The sequence below is a fragment of the Centruroides sculpturatus genome, unplaced genomic scaffold, assembly GCF_000671375.1.
Source record: "Centruroides sculpturatus isolate CEXI.00-Female unplaced genomic scaffold, Cexi_2.0 scaffold412, whole genome shotgun sequence".
NCBI lineage: Eukaryota > Metazoa > Arthropoda > Arachnida > Scorpiones > Buthidae > Centruroides > Centruroides sculpturatus.
The window spans coordinates 350,617-373,583 of record NW_019384903.1 but is presented as its reverse complement, the minus strand read 5'-3'; the positions used below and the strand labels follow the sequence as shown (position 1 = coordinate 373,583).

The 22,967-nt window shown below is 33.1% G+C and overlaps 1 protein-coding gene across 2 annotated transcripts in view; it reads left to right on the top strand.

Annotated features, from left to right (window-relative positions):
• Positions 1 to 20,855, top strand: part of LOC111631533 (mortality factor 4-like protein 1) — a 74,096-nt gene extending 53,241 nt beyond the window's left edge. Inside the window, exons 6-12 of one of the 2 annotated variants that reach the window (XM_023375789.1) lie at positions 3,164 to 3,273; positions 3,353 to 3,454; positions 3,565 to 3,656; positions 3,733 to 3,835; positions 16,319 to 16,388; positions 16,474 to 16,558; positions 19,028 to 20,855. In XM_023375789.1, coding sequence (XP_023231557.1) covers positions 3,164 to 3,273; positions 3,353 to 3,454; positions 3,565 to 3,656; positions 3,733 to 3,835; positions 16,319 to 16,388; positions 16,474 to 16,558; positions 19,028 to 19,109 — 644 coding nt within the window. In that variant the 3' untranslated portion in view covers positions 19,110 to 20,855. The remainder of the gene's footprint in view (positions 1 to 3,163; positions 3,274 to 3,352; positions 3,455 to 3,564; positions 3,657 to 3,732; positions 3,836 to 16,318; positions 16,389 to 16,473; positions 16,559 to 19,027) is intronic. The other variant, XM_023375791.1, reaches the window with a different exon arrangement.
• The last annotated feature ends 2,112 nt before the right edge of the window (positions 20,856 to 22,967 follow it).

Below are 22,967 nucleotides of genomic sequence, written 5' to 3'. Positions count from 1 at the left end.
ATTGAATCTCAAAGCATGCTTCAGGGAAAACGGCAGAATGTTGAGCTCCTGTGCGATGGGAGTCTCGTCCACCACATACCTAACGATGTCATGATGTCATGTGGCAAGTTTGGACAGGAAAACAGGAAGTTACATTGAGAACCAAAGGCAGTTTCATGCATTGGGATGACATTTTTTTTTCACTCTGATCTTTGTTCACTAGACTAAATCATAAAAATTTTGACATGACAGAATATATGAAATATCGTTTAAACATTGTGATCAAATATGTTATTCAGAATCGTTCATTAAAAAATTATTCAAAAAATAATTTGTTTCTAACTAACTACTTAACATGTTACCTTTGCTTACCAGACTCCAAACTGATAAGGCTACCAACACTTACATTAATTAGTATTTAAAACTGGTGAAATAGTTGGCAATTTTGAAAAATTTTTTCAATGCGATCCTTGCATTACATTCAAAAAAAGTTGTTTGTAGTACAAAACTTGTCCATAGTTAAATTATATTAATTAATTAAAATGACAAAATGTTAATGAAAATACAATAACTGATTCAAACCTATATTTTTATCTTTGATATTTTAGTCTATAAATATTTCAGTAAAATTATACAAGATGAAAAAATAAGTGAATATATTTTTTACACATAACTTTAATGTAGATCACCAATAGAGTTGAAAATTATAGAAGTGTCTTTATAACTTAATCAATTTTCATTTAACTGAAACAACTGTTACAGCATTTTTGTGTACTCTTATCTTGATATTTTGTTATCTTAACAGAAACATTCAGTTAATGTTTTTTTTAATTTTCAGTTGGCTGATGAGGGGCTTAGGAGCCTGAAACGTGTATAATTTCACACATATCAACTGAATAAAAGATGAGAAAACTGCCAAGGGTCTTAATTTATAACACTTTATTGTGTTTGAAGCAAGAAACATTCAGTCTTTTAGCTTAGTGATCTCAAACACTAATAGGTTATAAATAGTGACATCAGTCAAAAAGTAAACAGAACAATTGTGGAAATACTAAATTAGAAATAATGTTAAAAAAACAATTGAACAATCAGTATTTACTTAATTTCTTGAAAAAATGCCTTGTACTTTGTATTAACCACTCAGCAGTAAAGGGCGGATATATCCATCCAGAGCGATCGTGTGGCAGTGGCGAAGGACAGATATATCTGTTAAATTCTTTTGGGGGTATTGCCAAAAACTACCACAAAAAAATTCACGTAAAAAAATGAATTATATAACAATAAAAAAAGACTTTTCTTTACTAGACATAACTGTTTACAAAATCTTTTTCTGAAACTGTAATGAGNTGCTGAAGGGTTGCCTTCCGCCTGGAAATACTTAATCAAGCGAATGGACAGATCTTAATGCCTTGTTTTTAGTGTTTTTTTGCATATCTTGCGGTTTATAGAATTTAGCATAATGTATTATTGTGTTACGTTTTTAGTTTAATTATCCTATGCTTTTTTTCATATACATATTTTATAATAAGAGTTTTTATTTTATTTTATTTTTATTTATACATTTATTTATATATATATATGTTTCGTTCGTTATTTTGTTTTTTTGTATTTAAAATTTTTGTTCTATTTTCTTTGTATTCGAAAAAGCTTAGCCTGATGATGGCCAATAGAGTTGGCTGAAAACGTTAGCTTTTCATTAAAAGTTTTCTCAGCAAATTAAGGTGTTGTGTTTTTTTGAGTTTACAAGCAAGTGCTGAGTGAGTGTAATATAGTTACTATATTTATTCTTTATAAAATGTGTATTTTGGAGTGTCTAGAACAAATTAATTGGATTTACATTGATTCATATGGAAATAATTGCCTTGGATTTCGCCAGTTGTTTTCAGACAGATTATAGATAAAAACTGAGGTATCACTGTATTTATATTAATATTGTACTGATTCTTTAGGACAGAGATCTGTTTGTTGTTTCAACATAAGTTAGGCAATGATCAAACCTATTATTAATATTATTAGAGATAGAATATATTCCTGGAGCACTACTTGTGTCAATTTTACATTTACTGTTTGTTAACATTTTGATAATAAGCTATAGAGGCACTGAGGTTCTTGAGTTTATACTACATATCATCCTATACACGTGTTATGTGGATGATATTCTATTTATATGAAAGTCTAAGCTGATATAAGCAAACTATTGTACACATTTAACCATTCATTTCACTTGTTATTAAAACTAGACCAATACAGCAACACTGATGCCTACTTCCTTGACATCAATATCACTTTCAAGAACAGATAGGTGAACATATAGATATATTACAAGCCTACACTTGTTTTTTATTCATGGAACATTTAATGATCTGTTTGCATATAAACATTTACACGTGTTAGTAAACATGATGAGTATGCACTGCTCCAGCATTGCAGTCACGTGTGTTTTTTCAAACATTTGTGAAATTTTGCATGGAAGTTTGTTTATTAAGGGGATTTATGCTGCTAAAATTTGGTGGTTGAAGATTGAGGGGATTGTGTGTCATATCTGGACTTAATGAAGATTTTACTCATTATTAGCATTTACAATTTTTTTTATAAAACTCATTCATTCCTCAAAATTAAGCTTTTTGCCATTTTATAATAATTATGTATAAATTTTTTAGTAAAATATCATAATAGATGGTGCCACAATCAGTTTTAAATGTTGCCAGAAAAGTTAAGCAATGTGTCACTGGATATTTTTATGCTCATTTTTCTATGGTAAAGTGTTAACTTGAACATAAATCCATACTACTGACTAAATGTTAACTTGAATCCTTAAAGGTATTCTGATATTGTAATGTTATAAAACTTTGAAAATGTTTAAATTTTAATAAATTAAATTTCTATAAAAGTAAGCTTTAAGTTTGTTTTCATGCTACATTAACTTAAATGTAAAGATGTGATTCATAGATACAAATTGCCTATCTTTCAAATTCAATCAAATATTCTATGACAAAACTAACCCATTCAAATGTCATTTGTTTGTATCAAAAGCTGACGATAACTGCTGAATTCATTAGTATATTTAATAAGTATTAGACTTAATCTTATGAAAGGCATTTTCTATTCAAATTAGATATATATCTAAAGCAAAAGTTTATATTTTATTATTATTATTTCCTCATACATATCATTATCTTGTCAGTGCAACAGGGTGGAAGGTCAGGGGGTTCCGCATCAACCAGTCAGCAGAGTGAACAGGGAACGGCAGAAAATCTTCGGAAGAAGAGACGACTCGATCCACACGTAGAGACCGTAAATATTCTTACAATATGTCTAGTAATATTAAAACAAAATTTTTCTGATAATCTGATATAATTTAATTATTTCTGAGGAGGAAGCATTTTTAACCAGAGTTGAAATTAAAGTACGAATGCCAGATGAATTGAAACCGTGGCTTGTCGATGACTGGGACTTAATTACTCGTCAGAAAAAGGTTAATTTTCAAATTTACAAAGACTTAAATTATAAAAAAAAAGTAACAAACTTATTTTATTTCAATTTTTTTTTTTTTTTGTAATGTATTATATTATATTTAAAATATAGCTTGTTCAACTGCCTGCTCGAATAACTGTCGAGGAGATATTAAATGAATATATGAAGCACAAAACATCTGGAAGAGGAATATCTCCTAATAAGTAATATTTCTTTTGTTGTAAGTCAATTTTAAATTGCATTACATGTATTTATTAAGTTTTATTATAACTATTTTAGAGAAAGTGCATTGTTAGAAGTAACAAATGGAATTAAGGAATATTTTAATGTAATGCTAGGAAGCCAACTACTGTATAAATTTGAAAGACCACAATATGCAGAGGTAAGTTGTAAATTAAAATGAGTCTAAAATCATTATTATTAAAATTAAAGTGTAATTATTAAACAAGCTTATCTGAAATTAAAGAGAGAAATTTTGAAAACATTTTGTGTTGTATTGATATTTATATTTTGTCTCTACATAAAGAAGTATTGGAATCTAAACCATATTTGTTTCTATTTATATTGATAATTGTATTTTATGTTAATATACACCAATCTATAGATGAAACTGGATGAAAGAATTGTATTTAACACAAAAAGAACCAATAATCCAATAAAAATATTAAACATTTAATACATAAACTATGTTTTCAACCATATTTAATAGTTGTAGAATAGAACATCTTTTATTTTTAAATTTTGTGTATTACATTTTATGTTAGATATTCCGTTCTACAACCTAATGATAACCACTGAATATAGTCAAAAATGTTTATTTATGTATTAAATTTTAATAGTTTTATTGAATTATTGGTGTTTTATATATATATATGTATATATACAGTAGAGCATCGATTATCCGACTCAATTGGGGACTGGAGTTGGTCGGATAACTGAAAAAACAGATAACTGAAAAGTATGAAAAAATACATTATTAGCATAGTATATTAGTATATCCCATGTAATTAGTATATTAGTACATCGCTATTAACCTACTTCGCATTGAATTTTCATCAATGTTAAGCCTAACAAAATTTTTTAAAATAATAATCGTCGCTATTGTATTGTTAAAAGTTAAAAAATTAAGCCTCGTTTAAATACTGGCCTCCCTTTCATGGTCGAGACAGTGTTGCCAGCTAAAACATGCAAAATTTAACAAAAATAATATTAAAGTAGCCAAGACAGCCAAATATTGTAGCGCCACATCACCAGTGTATATCTGAATTTGCCGACTAGAACGTGGTCGGTTAACTGATGTGACAGTTGATCAGGGGTCGAATAATCGATGCTCTACTTTATTTATTTATTTATTTTACATTTAATTTTGGAAATACAGTAGAGCGTCGTTTATCCGAAACGTCAATTATTCGAAAGAATTCCAGTCGGCAAATTTAAATTTTCGCCAGTGCTGTGGCGCTGCAATCTTTGACTATGTCTTGGGCTACTCAAATATTTTACGTTTTTGATACTAAATTATTATTGTTTTTATATTTTTCAATATATTTATTTTGTTTGTACAAAATAAAAAAATAATTTTTAACGATACAATAGTCTTTGTTAGGCTTAACATCGACGAAAATTCAACACGAAGCGACACGCAACAGAGAAAAATTTCAATATGGTGTAGGTTAATATATTTTTTCATACATAATCGGTTATCCGAAATATCGATTTTCTGAACAACCCCAGTCCCCAATTGATTCGGATAAACAACGCCCTACTGTATTAAGAAAGTTATACTTTCTTAATATTTAGTTGACTGAAGAGGGGTAATGCCCGAAACGTGCAATAGTGCTCATATCAACTATATAAAGATGGAAAACCACCAAGTGTTAAAATAGTAGCACAACTTGGGTTTGTGAATCATAGAAATTAAGAAAACATGGTTTCAGAAAATTGATAATTATAAGATATATCAGTAAATAGATTTGTTTATTAATCACAATTTATTTATTAAACAGCTCATTTTTATTTTCTTTCATTCAATTAATTAATCCAGGTTGAATACTATTGAAGCAGTTCATCAGTATCTTCAAGAAATAGGAACACTTTCAATAGTCACTGTTGATAGAGGAAGAAAAGAACTATGTAAATGTCAGATACAGAGAAGCAAGTTATAGCTAGAATAATACACCTTACTTATTCAAATGTATTGCATAATTTATTTTTTGAATACTAATTATATTTGTTGGGTTGGTTGTTTTTGCATGTGTGAAAGCCTGATGACCAGGGGTCCGAGCAGGTTACACCTGCTTGTGGGTGGGAGATTCAGGGATGTCTTTTGTTTGGGTCGGTTGAACGAGCAATACGTATCTGGAGTCCATTCCGGACTGTCATAACCAACTAACATGTAGCTCTTTGTGAGAGATTAAATGGAAATTTTACGATTAGTGTTAGAGATCTTTTTATACCATAAGATCGTAACAGTGACAGTGAGGATTAAGGATACGGCGATAGACCTGGAATTAGTGAAATCACTCATAAAATCATTACTTGTAGAACAACAAGAAGCATCCTATCAACAACAGGAGGCCACATGTCATTCAGAGGACAAACTTATCAAAGACATTAGTTCTCACAGACACACACACACACCTTCTCATCACCTTCATCAACATCCTCAGGAACCAGAATTCCAACCCACTGAAGATGATGACTAAAAATTCAACAAATGGTTACGTCATTTTGAGTTCTCCTTGGACTGTGTAGCATCCAAGATGGCTGACCAGGAGAAAGTCAAGTTTCTTATGACTAAACTTTCTGCATTCACCTTCAGCGAGTACAATAAATACTGTATACTGAAGTGTATTACAGACTTTGACTATGAGGAAACTACTTCACGTTTCCATCAACTTTTTAGCAAGAAATGTTCAATCTTTACAGACCACTATGATTATTTGTGCATTGGAAATTAACAATGGTGAAAGACTTTCGCCATTTCACGAAGAACCGAGTGACAGCAGCCCGGCAACAATATAACATCCATGCTCAGATGGAAATACAGTTCTTTTGTCTCGTTGTTCTCATTGGACATAAGTCAAAAGCCCGTGAGTCACTACATGCTAAAATTCTCCAGAAGCTTAATTCAAATAGAGAAAGCATTACATTCGATGATTCGAATGACTGCAAAGAGTTTATAGCGATGCATTCTGAAAACAAATTGTATGAGGAAACAGAATGTCTTGTTAATAACATCCGCGCCAAGGCTTTGCCTAAGGAAGAAAAGACCAAGAGAGCAAATCATTCACTGAAATCTTGCAAGCAATGTAGTGGTGAGTGGCATTGGTACAAAGACTGCCACAAATGCCAAAAATGCAATCATGTAGGACGTTTGGAAAAATTATGTTGACAACCACAAAAGAAAAAGCAAGTGTGCTCCATCAGGGTAGGAATTATTCAAAATTTTCTAAACGTTTGATGACTGCTTAAAGTGTTGATTGAGGTTAATGGACATGCAGTCAACTTCTATCTTGACAGCAGTTCTGAAATTAACATTGTTAATGAAACGACATATGATGACATTGGATGACCCACACCAGAAAGAACCAAATCTAATAATGGAAGTACTCTTTTGCCAATATTTTTAGGGAAAGGACATACCACCTTCTGTTACAACAAAGTCTGCAAAGAAGAACTGTTCTATATAGCAAAGAAAGGAGCTATCAACTTCCTCAGGATCAATGCTATGCACCACTTTCAATTTTTTGCTGCTAAGGTCTATAATGTCAGCGTTGGTCAGAAGTCAAACAATGAGCTTCAAGTCATCAAATCGTTGCAATGCATCTTTCCAGAAGTCTTTGAGGTAGGACTGGGACTCTGCAAGGTAACAAAAAGCTCATTAATGTTGAAGCTGGATGTCGCACCTGTCAAACTCAAGGCCAGATCAGTTCCATACACCTCTCAACTGAAAGTGGAAGAGGAACCCGATTGCCTGCAGAACATGAGTCATCAAACCCATTGACTATGTCAAATGGATTGTTCACATAATAGTAATTACAAAACTGAACAGATCATCATGAATGTGCACAGACTACTCAGTGGGTTTCAATGACACATTCTGGCTTAATCAACATCTGTTACTACTTACAGAAGATATTTTCTCCAAGCTCAATGGTGGTCAAACATTCTCACAAATAGACTTTTCTGATGCCTATATGGAAATGGAACTCAAAGACACTTCCAAGAAACTCTGCAATATTGCAACACACTGCAGATTCTATGAATTCCAACGTCTTCCATTTGGAATGAAGTTGGCTCTGGGCATCTTCCAACCTGTTATGGACTCCTGGCCTTGGGACTGTTGTTTGCCTTTGCTATCTAGATGATGATAAAGTCATTGTTAGTGGCAATGAGGATGATTATCACAGACATCTCCATGAGGTTTTCCTTCATATCCACAAACATGGGTTCCGAATCTGGAGAAGTGCACATTCTTCAAGGATTCCATCAAATATTTAGGCTACATCATCAGTAAGATTGACGCTATCATCAATATGCCACCACCAACAGATCTATTGACACTTTGCTCATTCCTCAGTATAGTAAACTATTGGGTTGTTCGGAAAGTAGGTTTGATTTTTCCATGAAAAAAAACACAATATTTTTATAATAAATGTTTTATTGAATTATATATTGACCATTTTAGCCAAATACCTGTTGTCATCATTTCTGGTAGTAGCATGATTTCACATTCATAAAAGTTTTGGTCATTGCTTACTAAATACTCATTCAAGTGATTTTTGACATTGTCATTTCAAGTAAATGTCTTACAGTTAATAAAATTTGTATAGACCAGAACAAGTAATAATCTGAGTGTGCTCGATCTGGCAAATATGGTTGGTGTGATAGCACATCCCATCTAAGTTATAACAGTTTCTGGCAAGTTACCAAACTTGTGTGAAATTGGACATTATCGTGGTAAAACGCTACACCTGTTTTGTCAATCAATTCTGGCCGCCTTTTCTGTTGATGATATTACTCAATTTATTTACTCAATGGTAGTACACTTTCGAATAAATTGTTAAATTGTCTGGTAAAAGCTCCAAAAAAAATTCCTTAAAATTCCACCAAAGAGAACATCTCTCTTTAAGAACATTGTGGAACCCATACATCAAGCTTTAAAATGAAACCAATTTGTTTCAAGTAGTCATAAACAGTTTAATTTGACAAATTTAATCTCTTAGTGATTTCATTTTTATTTTGTTTTCATTGGCTTTAACTGGCCATCCAGAACGTGGTGCATCTTCCGTATTGAAATTGCCAGAACGAAATTTTGTAAACCAGTTTTAGCACTGTCGTTCTGTCAATACATTTTCTCCATACACATCACACAATTTTTTTTCTTGCTTGAACAGCATTCTTACCTTTTATTACCAAAAAGGTAATAAAAGAGCAAAATATGCAAAAAATGCTGCTTTCGATCTTCCATATTTGATAGGACACAAAAAATAAACAATTGCACAAATACAAACAACATTTTTTACAAATAAGCCTTAAAATGTTAGCTGTCAAAATATATAATGATAATATGGTTTAGAATGAAAATGGCGGGAAAAATACGACTAATCCATCTAGTGGTAAAAAAAATGAACTTACTTTCTGAACAACTCAATACTACCAAACCTTCATCCATAACATGCATCAAATTTGCCAACCACTAGAGGAATTACTCCAGAAAGACTGAAAGTGGCAGTCTTTAAACAAATGCCAACAGGCCTTCCAGTGCTTCAAGGACATTCTGAAGTCAGATTCTCAATCACTATGATTTGATGCTCGATATAAATAATTGTTGTAACTGATACATCAAGCCTGGGGCTTGGTGCCATCATCCAACACTGCCTGCCCAACAGATCAATCAAGGCTATTGCTCACTCCAGCTGAGAAAAACTATAGTCAAATCGAAAAAGAGGGTCTTGCATTCATCTTTGCTGTTCATAATTCTACAAGATGATTTATGGATGACCTTTCATTCTTCTCATGGACCACAAACCTCTCTTTGCCATCTTTGGCAACAAGAAAGGTATTCTGACACACACTGGCAACTGTTTGCGGTGCTGGGCAATGAGTCTTCTTGGATACAACTTCAAGATTGAATATAGGAAAACTACCAAATTCAAACAAACAGATGCCTTGTCATGCCTCATCTCTGCTTAATTATTAAGGGATAAAGAAATGGTCATGGCAATCATCCAAGCCAAGATGGACCTTACAGCCATGTCATCCCAACTTCCAGTAACCGTCGACAAAGTGTACGAGCAAATAAAAAAGGATCAACTTTCAAACAGTTGGCACTATATTACTTCAAAGTGGCCGAATGTCAACAAGCTTTGAGAGTCCTCTGATTGGGCTCGAATTTGGCAATCTTACTGTTGATGTGATAAACTCAGCGCTGAAAAGCGATGTCTCCTCTACAATGAACACATTATTCTCACAGTACTGCAATGTATGGTACTTAAACTTCTACATCGTGGACATTTCAACATCCAGCACACAAAATCTCTAGCTCACAACTATGTTTATTGGACAAATGTGGACCTCAACATTGAGTCAATGCTTTCCAAGTATCGCAATGCTTTCCAAGTATCGCAGCAGCCAAACAATCAATAAATTGCAAACTCTTCTCTTGACCAAAACCTGCTACCCCATGGCAATCTATCCACTTCTACTATGTGGGACCTTACCAAGGCTATAGTTTTCTCATCATGATGGATCCCTATTCCAAGTATTCAGAAATCTAAATTGCCAAACGATCGCCTAAATATCGGGCTATTATATGGCTAATTAAATGATTAGAATAAAGTAATTTGTCATTAGAGGTAGGCGTTAAGTGCTATCTCTTAAGTAAATTAATAATTAAAATTAAATAAATAAATTATTAAATTAATTTTAGAACCTTCTGGAATAAAAGAACTGGCCCGGGATGGGGCATGAACCCGTAACCTCCGCTTGCCGTGCGGTGCGCTTGCCAGTTACGCTGGCAGTATAATAACCTGATATTTAGGTGATCGTTTGGCAATTTAGTATATATACTATTCGGGCTTTGAGTTGTTGTTATTTATATTCAGAAATCATCAGCATGGATAAAACTACGTCTTTAGCAATGATCAGCATGCTGCAGAATCTCCTTATTCATCGTGGACTGCCAGAAGTTCTTTTTAATGATAATGGAACGCAGTTCAGCTCATACAAATTTAAAAGATTCTATGACCAACATGGGATCAAGCACATTTTTTTTCTGCACTATCGTCCACAATCCAACAGGCAAACGGAATGATTCATCAACACACTGAAATAAGCACTCCTCAAGTTAAAAGGGGAGGGAAACAAAACACACTTTGGACATACATCTGGAGAAAAATCCAAATTTGACTCTCCAGCCAAACTCTTTAGATGCAAGATTTAAACATCTATCAACCTATTGTTGTCATTAAAGTATCCAACAGAGCACAACATCAAAATGGAGAGGCAATTCAACTGCAAGCATGGAGCCCAGGAATGAAATTTTACAACTAAAGAGTTGATCTTTGCACAACATCAATGCTCTCAAAATTCAAGAACAGTCAAGAACAATCAATCACAAAGCCAGAAACATTGTACACAAAGTGGAAATGACTGACAGATCAACTTGCCGATTTTACATCAACCAACTCATGCGAAGACAATCTTGACTGCAGCCCAAGAGATCAACCCTTCTTGAAAGAACTATTACACTGCATAAACCACCAAATCGGTTGGTTTTTCCTTCTTCACAGAAAAAACAGTTCTATCATTTGAAAACGTCAAGAAGTTTTCAAATGATAGAACTGTTTTTTCTATGTGTTTTATACATTCCTGAGGAGGGCCTCTAAAAGACGGCCAAAAACCTTCGCGCATTAAAATTTTTTGTTCATTTGGTGCTGGAATTAGCATTTAGGTGTTAATTGTTGTGTTTATATTAATCTATTTTCTCAAGAATGTGCATGTAGATGTTTTACAGATGGAAAGGTATTGCTGATATGTTATACTGTTAGACTTAAAAAACCAAAGTGACATCATTACACTTTGATGATTAATAACTCATTAGAGAGGTTGCGGCTGAAGTTTTTATTGCAAAAATGTGAACGTCAGATGTTCAGCACTACCATCCTATAAGCCTAGAGTTTGACAATGACATTTGGAATGTCATTGGAATCATGCTCAATGTGCCAAACACCATTGTCAAACTCTAGGCTTATAGGATGGCCGCGCTAAACATTGGACGTTCACATTTTTGCGATTGAAACTTTGGCCGCAACCTCTCTATTATAATTAGTGAGTTATTAAGATTAAAACATAGTTATCAACTTTTTTAAATTTGGACTTTCATCTATAAGCCTGTGAAATGTATCCAAACACTTTTGAAACACCATATATATTACTTGAATCTAATACAGTCTTTTTGGCTGAGTTCTATCTCCAAAGTTACAGTGTGATTTGCAACCAAAGCTCATTAGATTCAAGTATAAACTTGAAAACTTCACATGTAGCTTTTCCATGCACTATCATTGCTAGAACCTTTCCAATTCCCTTTTTTTTCTCCATGCTTTGTGTCCATTTTTGCTTGTTTTCACATCCTCTGTATGGTTTTTTTTTATTTCCTACTTTCACTAAATTTCTTGGTATTATTTTCTTAGGATTACTTTTGCAACATCAGTATTTAGTGCAAGTGTGCATTACAATTGCCAGCAAACAGATTTTTGTCACCATGTTTTGAAAATTGGAGTGTGCACTAGATTACAGTAAACATGATATTAATGTTTGCAAAGTCAGCATGATTTATTTCTCTTTGAATTCTCACTGTCTATAAATTTAAACAGGAAAGCTTTCTGAATTTAAGGTTTGAGAACTTTTAAAGCTTAAGTTTTTTGACTTCAAAAACATTAATATGAAATAAACAAGTTGTTTTAACAAACGAAATGATTGCAGTTTGTTGTTTGTTATCAGAGAGTTGCAGTACGTCACAACTTAATTGAATTAAGAAACACTTTTTTGGGGGCATTTTAGTATCTTTAAAAGTAGGATACTTCTGATGTAATATGTCATAATTAGTGCTATGCATCTTATTTCTTTATCACTAATTCTATTGCATCATTTAAATGATTTCATTATACAGTACCAATATTTGTAGTAGTAAATATTTTTAGAAGTCAACTTAGCTCAGTCTCATTAGTCTATTTCAGTAATGATGTAATTACTTGGATGAAAATTTCTGGAAAAGGTGTGCATAACTCTTCTCTGATATGTTCCCTTTCTGATACTTCAAACATCATGAATGATTGTGTGTGAGAGGATAAGAGCCTAGAATTCCTTATTTCTATACCGTGGAAGACTGATATATAATTTTCTTTACTGTATAATAAATTTGTCTTGAGTTATCTGTTTTTTGACACTGGCATGCACACAGAACACCTTTCTTACTCCATGTTGTTTATTATAAATTACAAACATTTTTGAGTGTAAACAGTTCCATTATATTTATTTTAAGTTTTTATATATGATCTCTTTCATTCTGAAAAAATTTAGAAATGAATTTCATAACTTTCTCAGTTGTTATGAGATTTAATTTTAAAAAATAACATTTATATTATTAATTATAATAATTAAAATTGTGTATGGCACCTTCTGTTACAAGATTTTGTTATAAAAATTTTTTATATTATTAAATGCTACTGAGATTAAAGCCAAACTGAATCAAGTTTTAAAGGAGTCTGTTCCGTCAAATTCAATGATAAGTGAGTAGGTGACACTTTTCAAACTTGGCTGAGAAAGTGTGGAAGACAACAGTCACAGCAGACAATCTGAAATCACTGTTATCCCAGAAAATGTTGTCAAAATCCACAATATGGTGCTGGCTAACCACCACTTGAAACTGCAGGAAATTGCTGAGGTCACTGCTGAACAAAAATATATGTGAACAACAACTGCCAAGAAATGTTTTGATATCTACCAGAGGAATCCATAAGAATTTTTGCATTGGTTGATGACCACAGATAAGATGTGGATCCAATACTATACCTCTGAGTCTAAAGAACAGTATAAACAGCTGAAACATTCATCATCACCAACTCCAAAAGAAAGAGAAAGTGGTCCCTACAGCAGGGAAGTCTTGGCATCCATCTTTTGGGATGCCAATGGATTTTTATTGACTAGTTGAATAAGACCATCATTAACACTTATTGGTGTGATCTGTTAGAGAAATTGAAGACTGATATTGCAGAGAAACAGTCCCATATGAAGAAGAAGAAAAATCATTTTTTATCAAGATAATGCAACAGCATTCTGCCTGCCTCATCTAGGAAAATCTCGCCAACCTTCCAAACCTTTTCCCATCTTCCATATCCTCCTGTGACTTGGCTTCTAGTGATATTCACCTTTTTCCAAACCTGAAGAAAACTCTGGCAGGCAAGAAATTTTGCACAAATGAAGAGATCATTGCTGAGGTTATCAGCTATTTTGCATAACCAGACAAATCAGCTTTTTCTTCTGGGATGAAGATATTAGAACACCACTGGAATAAGTATGTTATTTTCAGAGAAAATTTTAACAAAAAATAAAAATATAATTCAACCAGATTATCTATTTTATTATATTCGATTTTGAGAACTTTCCAAATCACACACACATTAAATATTAATAGTTAAATAACACACTTACTCTAACTAAAAAAACTGCAACAGTAGATAGACAGTAAAACACCTTAAAAAGCACTGATGTTTAAGGTGTTTTAATATCTGGACATATACTCTAACAATATGGAAGGAAAAAGGAACATTGCATCATCAAGAGGCAACTAATAACTTTGGGCACATTTTTTTGAAAAATTTAAACATTTTATCTAAACTGTAGAAATTTTTATTGAAGAAGTGTCTTGGAAAATTAATCAGATTTAACCTTATTTCTATAAATGACACACAAACATGTAGAGCACTTTCTCAAATTTTTGGACATGTTAATGTGGCGTCATGCCTGTCTTGCATGTTAACTTGCAAGGGAGGCCTGACTTTGATTTGTTCTTGACCACTTATTTTATTTGCATTTATTTTGTGGATTTTGTTTAAAGTGACTGGTTGTTTTCTTCCTCAACTTTTTATAATGTAGAATATTTATTTATTAACTACTTAATATTATAGCTGTTGTTGTTAATGTTGTAAATCTGATTGTGAGAAAGATCTGTTTACTATACGAATCTCCAAAAGTTGAAACATACACAAAGTAAAACTAAACATCATTTGACTTTTTTTAGCCTGTAATATGCATTGGAATCAAGTGAACGCCTAACAAGAGTTACATTTTACATATATCATACAGTTATTATACAATAAAAAATTAAACTTTAAAATTATTTTTTGGCAAGAAGCTAAATGTACTGCTTAATCTATGTATACTATAATAACTTATGTACAGTACATACAGTACCATCCTGCTTTAAAATTGTTTATTTACTTTCCTTTAGGGGTTATTAACCAATGACTGCCATGCAATGGATATTTTCTCACAAATAGTGCAATTCCCATTGATTGCTGCATTGAAAACTTCCCAGACTTCCTAGATTCTTAGTTTCTGAACATCAGACTTTCCTTATCAGTTTTGCCTTATCCCAGATGATCGATACCTTGGGCAGGCTCGCTCATATATTGAGTCAGTAGTGTTACTTGTTTACTATTAGAGATGTCATATCTGCGCCCTTTAATTCTATGCATCTCTTAGTAGAGCCCAGTTATGCTCTATCACAATTGACACTTGAAAGAGGTTGAAAACATTTCCTTTTTAATTAATTTCAGTACATATTATTTTTTGGAAGACTGTGTGTACAGTGTTCAGTTTTGATCTTTTTAGTATTGTGCCATTAAATATTTATCATCATCATTCTTTCTTTTCCTTTTTTCAATTTCTAACTACAGCTTGACAAAATGTGCCCACTGTGGACACCAATATAAAGTTTAGTCAAGAGGTAAGAGATGAGGAGATGTGATGGTGGTCTTGCATGACAAACTAAACTTTATCTTTTCATTTATGTGAGGGAATAAGCAGTTACAAGGATGCTTGTTTTATGTTTGTCTTACTTTATGATCATATTTGGCCTTTACATCAGCCATTATCATACATTATTTTTTCGGTGGTTTGAATTTTTCACTTTGTATTATATTAATTTGTTATTTTCATAACAGTCTTATTATATAAATTATTTTAAATAAATATTAAAAAATAGTAACTACAAAATTTTGAAATTTAAAGCTGATCTGTTTAAGTTACAAAAACTTAGTGATTTTTTTTAAACTGACAATATTACTTTTTGTGTTAAAAAAGAAAAAAGCATTCTGCATTACTCTTGAGTCCTGTCAACAATAAAACATTCTGCTTTATTTTCTTCTAAAATAATTGTGACTCCAATGTGATAAACAGTATGCAATAAATTTTGGTATCTTATGTGGAATGGCATAGCTTTATTCTATAGTATGCTACTTCTAAACATATCAGTGTCATATTGTCTTCATCTAATGTATTTCATAAAAATTGCATTTGTTTATTCATTGACACTACAGGTAAGACAAACTATTATCTTAGCATTTCTTATGTTAAATTTACAAAGTAACTAGTAAATAGTTACTTTGTAATGACTTAAATATACAGTTCTTAAACAAAAGACAACTTATCTTTCATAATTTAATTTAAAAATTTCTTTTAGAAAATATTCCAAATTTATTTTAAAGCAGTGTATGTATTATTTCATTAATATGAAGTGATTATCATGACAGAGATGTTACATTTATGTAAAATTTATTTTTATAATGAAATTCTCTTTTAGATCCTTGCCGAACATCAGGATGCACCGATGTCGCAAATTTACGGTTCTGTCCACCTTTTACGATTGTTCGGTATAATCAAAAAATAATTATTTATGTTTTAAGTCTATTTAAAGTATTATAGCTTGAAATTTATATATATTCTTTCTATTTTCAGTGAAATTAGGAAGCATGTTAGCTTACACACCTCTGGATGAAAAAAGTGTACAGTTGTTGCTCACACATATCCATGATTTTCTGAGGTAACTCTTCTGTTAATATATAAAATAGCTTTTATGTCACGTGCTTGATACTTCGGTTTAAACAGGATATGACAGCTCCAAATAGCTTTTACGTTCACATAACTTTTTATTTATGTACACACCCGTACACAACCTCTGCATCACATACGTACAGCATAGGTATCAATTTACGACATTTTATAATTAGTACATTTGAATATAGTCAATACAAAATATATAATTAGATTAAATGCAAGTATTAAAATGAGAGATAAAAGTATAAAATGCATTCTAAAGTTAACAAATAGTGATTTCAAGTGGTTTACATGTGTGATACTGATATTTAATATTACTTTAGGTATTATGTAGCAGTAAATATTTATGTATATTCTTCATAATATTTATTATAAATTATTGCACTATCATTAGACTGAGTTTTCAATCCAAATATACTACATATTGCATCAAAGATAGGATGACTAAAAAGCACGTGTGTGGCAGTTTGTATGCTTTCTTGACAAAATTGATACACTGGATCATCATTGACATTAAATCTACGAAGATATTCTAAAAAGGCACCATGTCCCGAAAGAAACTGTGTGTTCACAAAATCTGTAGTAAATGTTGTTATATTCACATAATAGACTTTGCGTATCTTGAGATGCATTTTTTAATTGGTGAAATGCATATTTATTGTAATCTTATCAAAATTAAGTGATTATACTGTATATCGGTAAGGCTTAGCTTACTTTAGTTGAGTCCCTGCCTTATGGAAAAATCAAAATTTCTTTTATTTTGCATCTAGAGTTATCTTGCCTGTCCTGGAAAAGTCAGAACATTATTAATTTGCTCCCAAAATTCTCTACTAGTGAAGAAATTTCTGTATACAGGGTATAGTTCCTAACCTGAACCTGTTCATTTTTTCCACTAACTCTTCCTAAGAAAACAAAAAATAAATGGTAGATTAATTTTTAAAAACATATCAAATTTCTCTCCAGTTTCTTTGGGTTGTTTTTCTTTATATACATCCCTAGTAATCCAAATGACTTCTTACAATAATTAGTTCAGATTGATAAGAATGCAAGGTATATATTTAATTCATTTCCAATGCTCCGGCTTGATTCTAAACTATCAGATTTTGTTCGAAACAAGTATTTAGTGTTATAAATTGTTTAATTATTTAATCTGGCTTTATTGTTTGATAATTATCAGACCAGAACTTGGCTACTTGATTATGCAGATATTACACAGTCTGGACTAAAGGACTTAGGAATTCCAGAGATGATGGAAATTTATAAATTGAGTAAACGGAACTAGTGTACTTTATTAGTTTCCAAAGTGCAAGAAAATCATTGCACGGGGCGATTTAGTAAATCCAACGGGGACCGGGAAGGACCGTGCGGATGTATTCTGCTCGGCTTAAGTCTGCGTTAACTTTTGAAATCGAAATGCTCTGCGATAAGTCGTAGGTTCTGCCAATAAAACCGGACGGTACAACGTAGTCGAAACAACCACAAAACCTCACTTTGGTCCGGTGACAAAAATTTTTTTAAATGTTCGCAAACCTTTTTTCTTCCGGTTACAATAGGTCTAGTGAGGTTTTTGTGGTGTGTTTCTACTAAATACTTTGTGTATGGCTATTATTTAACTATTAACTAATTTACACTTACCATAACATGATAGATTTATAGTTGTAGAAGCTTGCAAGTTGTCGGCAAGTTGTTGTAGGCATTCTAAAACTTTTCAAAAGTTTCATTCACCCAATAACGATTGGAATAATTTTCGGGTATTCCAAAATCTATTTTTAAAAAATTTACACGGGTCTATTCTAAATCTGGATATTAAAATTATAACGAGTCCATGTAGATACTCAAAATTAATTCACACCTCCTGGTGCAAATTCGGCAGAACTTGCCGAACTCGAACTAGATTTAATCTATCCTGATTATTAATGCAGCCTCCAATACAGTCGCCATTACTAAATTTTCGTAGTTTCAGCTGTTTTAAGTTTTGTAACATTTTATACGGGAAAAACTTGGCCCTCTCTTAAGGGGAAAACTGGGGATTTTTTCATAAAACTTCTAATGAGGGAACTTCTTAACCCAGTTGTTAACCGGGAGATTCCGAATCTACAAACGTTAATATTAAGATTGGTAATACCGGTACCAAACGGAACGATCGGTTTCTTAAATGCATGCTTACCACAAATTAAATATGGAGAGTACAGAAGGCATTTTGTATTGCGCGCCGGGTATTTTGGTACATTTTGCTTTTAAAAATGTGGCGGAAATGTAATTTGTTTCTACAGAAGTTAATTTTTGTTCAGGCTTCGTTCTTAATCTTTAAACCACGGAAACCAACAGCCACAAACCGTCTTATCCGTACTTTTCTTTTTCTAAACCAGATAAACCACCGGTTCGTAACCTAATAAAATTACTGTTTAATTTTATACGTAACTCGTAACAATTAATTTATAATCGTTTTTTCCAGGTATTTGGCTCGAAGTTCCACTTTCTTCAGTTTGAGCGACTACATCGTGGCTCCTCCGGAATACCAGCGAAAAGCCATATGATCATAATAGTTTGTTGACTGCCGCTCTTCCGTAGAATTTCCAATTGCTAAAATGGGTGCAAAACCGATTGTCCGCGGTGAACGTTAATGTACTCGAAGCTACGCCGTTTACTTTTAATTCGTACGCGCCCACTCATCCGTTACCACATTTCGCGGAGGATTTTCGTTGGCTTCTGTGCGCCGCACTCCAAGCAGGTTCGTTACGTTTCTTGGGGAGGCCGTGCCGAAAGGTTAAATAACTGAGATTAAAGCTCGTCCCACTTCGTTCATCTTCGCCTTCCCATCACCTTACTCGGTATAAAAGAATGGCGCTTCCGATAAATCTCGTGTCGTAACCGCGGTGAGAAAGGCGAGATTTCTCGCCCTCTCTCACCTTCGCGATAATTTTTTCTGTCAAAATTCCGGAATTGCCATCTTCTCGGTTTCACTTAATTTTATTCTTCTCCTTTCCAAATTAACCCGTGAATTAATTAATTTCCTTTAATTGTGTCCGGTTTATAGCAGCTAAAATAGGAAATGTATGGTAAATTTTCACTTCAAATCTGAATAATTGCGATTTTAATATTAAAAAATGGTACTTTGTGATTATTGAATATTTATTTTTATTATTTTTTATAAAATTTCTATAATTCGGCATTTAAATAAATTTTATAAACTGACAAATGTAGTCTTATTGATTATAAAGACTCGATTCTCAGAATTGGAAAATTGTGATGAAATATTCTAAATCACTAATATCTTCAAAATTTGTCTTGGTGGAGTTAATCGTCTAACGATGACTTCGAGTTGTGGGTGGACTCGTGTTTTAAATCAGATTTTGCGGGAATAGGTAAGTAGAAAATTCTTCCTTTCTTTGTATTCCGCTTTTACATCGTGTCGTCTAAACTTTAATATAAAAATAGCATCGTTCCACCCCTCGTATGACTCGAATTACACAATTCTACCGATTACTACGGCTGGTTTTACGTATCTGAGCGTCTCCCTTGCGAACTGTTTACGTAGAGAGCGAGAAGCCTTGAAAGGCAAACGGGAATTTTTCTTCACAGAAATAGACAATGGGTCGACGGTACGTCTTTTGTTAGACTATTATGGTTAAAAGTTAAGAATAACCCACTCTTCTGGGTTATCGTGGTAGAGAAAAATTCAAATTTCGCAAATTAGGAAGTAGTAAAATACCCTAAAAACGCATCGCGCGTACTTTCTAAAAGTAGAATTTTCGTTTTAACTGACACTGCAAGAAAAGTAAAGGAGGCATTCTGTATCCTGGCTGCTTAGTGTACAGTTGTCTGTACTATTTCCAGTACACTGTACGGGAGTGTCGCTTACCAGCTGTGGTCTAGATCTGCGCTTCTAGAAATAGAACCATCCCACTTACGTCACGCTGCTCCTCGTACCTTTTGCTAATCGATTTTGATGCGAAATTGCTTTCTGAAATATCAAAATCGTCAGTTTAACACCCTGTCTCCTGTTTTGTGACGTAAGAAAATCTCGCGCTCCCATTTTTTTCATACTTTTATGTTCATTCATGAGTTTGGTGTCTACTTAACGATGTCCTCTTTAGGGAAATGCTGGCTTCTAACCAAAACTTTGCAACCTGTAATTTTTATTCCGGTAGCCAAATTGGAAAGAAATTAACTTTCGGAGTGGTTTATTCGTTGTTACATTTCCGTCGATGCTTCTCGAGACGATAAATGAAGCCAAACTTACTAAAATCACAAAAATGCGGTGTTAAATGAATGATCTTTTGTTTTAGGATCTATGAATTAATCGCTGGTCCATACGGGACCTCGAGTTGATGTATCTACGGTAGCTAGGATGATGAGCATTCTTTTATCTCTAAGATGAAAGAATGTTCATAACTGACGACGATTGACTTCTAGAAAGTAGTAAAATGTAAAGAATAGAATGTACACTAACGTGCAGACTTTAGTATTTCGTTTGGCAAAACAACAATTTTCCTTTCCAAAACTCGGCTATGCTGACTAATTGTCATGTTCGTTCTAAAATATTTTCTTTCTGTCTGGCTTTAACGGGGCATTTACCTGTTTCTTATTTTACATTTTCCTCAAAATACTTCAGTTTATATCTATTTTTTACTCAAATTCTTATACCAGACATCAATGTCAGTGTAAGTTTATAGCAAAAATTTGTAAAGACCAATTTAGCTTTGATCAAAATTGTGGTTTGTCTGTGTATTTGCCTCGGCATTTAAACTTGTCAGTTTGAGGTCTACGTTCGAGCTGTTGAAAAATTCGTATTTGACAATATTAGGTGACCTCGCTGCCCTTTGCCGTGTCTTAAGGTGGGTCCCGTTCTCGATCCTATCTGTATCTATATCATTCTTTTCTATTTTCCGATGTTTTGTGTATTTTTAAGCGAAATACGTCAGAGCGTCATCTATAATATGTGGGAGGTTAATTGCAGATCACTTTAAACCCCTTAACGTCGTCAAATATGTCGATAAGGTGTCATTTTCTATTCTAGATCAGGCGACGGCCTTGTGCCCTACTCACTTTGATCTGTTTTCTTTTTTGAAACAAAGCCTTACATTCATTCCCCGTGGCAACTTTCCACTTGGGCATAAAATCTTACATTTTCATATCGGAACTTTTATAAATGGGGCATTTGGAACCTCGGAATTTGGACATTTGGCTCAGATTCCGACCTTGACGAAGGGGGAAGTAACGGAATGAAGGGCGATACAAAGTCTAGGTCTGAATTTCAAGCTTGGAATTAAGGTCTAGGCTCAAATTTTACATCCGGCATTTACGGAGTTGACCAAATTAGGCACTTTTGCTGATTATTTCGTCGAAACCCACAAATGTCCCGGTTAAAGTCACTCGGGTTAACTAAAGCAACGTCGTTCGGTAGGCGAGAAAAACGTTTGGATAAAATGTTTCCAGTTGTTGACCTTTATAACCCTAGAAAGGTCATCGTTAGACTGTACGTCAGGTAACATTTAAAGTGTTGGTAGACGTATCGCGAGCGCTCGCCATACTTGGAACCATCACAAATCTGCAACACAACGGGGTTATTTTTAGATGACTTGTACACATACACCGCGCATTGTGTCTTCTGTAGCATACGCTTCCTGCCTCCAACTCAACTCGAAATCTATCTTTGTTAAATTATCGTTCGAGTCCGTCCTTTCTTTCCCCTATTCACCACACCTTCACACACACTTCGTCGTCATCCTTCTTTCGTATGACCTCTTCTCATCCAACTTATTTTTCTTTTGGCTTTTAAAAACTGCATTTTATTTTTTAAGTTTTTAATTACATAAAGACTCGCCGTCTCTTTCAGATGTTTTCTTGCATAATTTACTATTAAATTTCTAAATTTTATGTATTTTTACTATCAAAAAATGCAAAAGTATATTTTTACAAATTAAAAACTTGTTGGTTTTGTAAAATTTTCAGATTACGTATTTTAGTGTAAAAAATATACATTTTAACAGTCATAAATGCACACTTTTGGATTGTAAAATTCAATTCTTACGATATTTCTAAAAGATTGAGAAAACCGAGCCGTGAGAACGATTTCTAGAGAATCGCTGCGAGGGCATTCTCTAGAAAGTAAGCTTTAATTCAATAAACGGGGATATTTTTCTCCATTTACTATTTTAAATTTAAAAAGAACCTTAAATTCTAGACGATAAATTTGAGAGGGAAAATAACGGAATGGCGTGTTCGACTCTCCCGCAATGCTCGTCAACCGTGCAACGAAGCAGTCATTCGGTAAGCTTAACAATTGGGAGCGGGGACGACGATGGACGAATTCCGCTTTTGGACTAGAGATATGCTTGGATTTAGAGGATTTGTCAATTGTTAGGATTCCCTAGTCTCGAAAATTGTCCTTC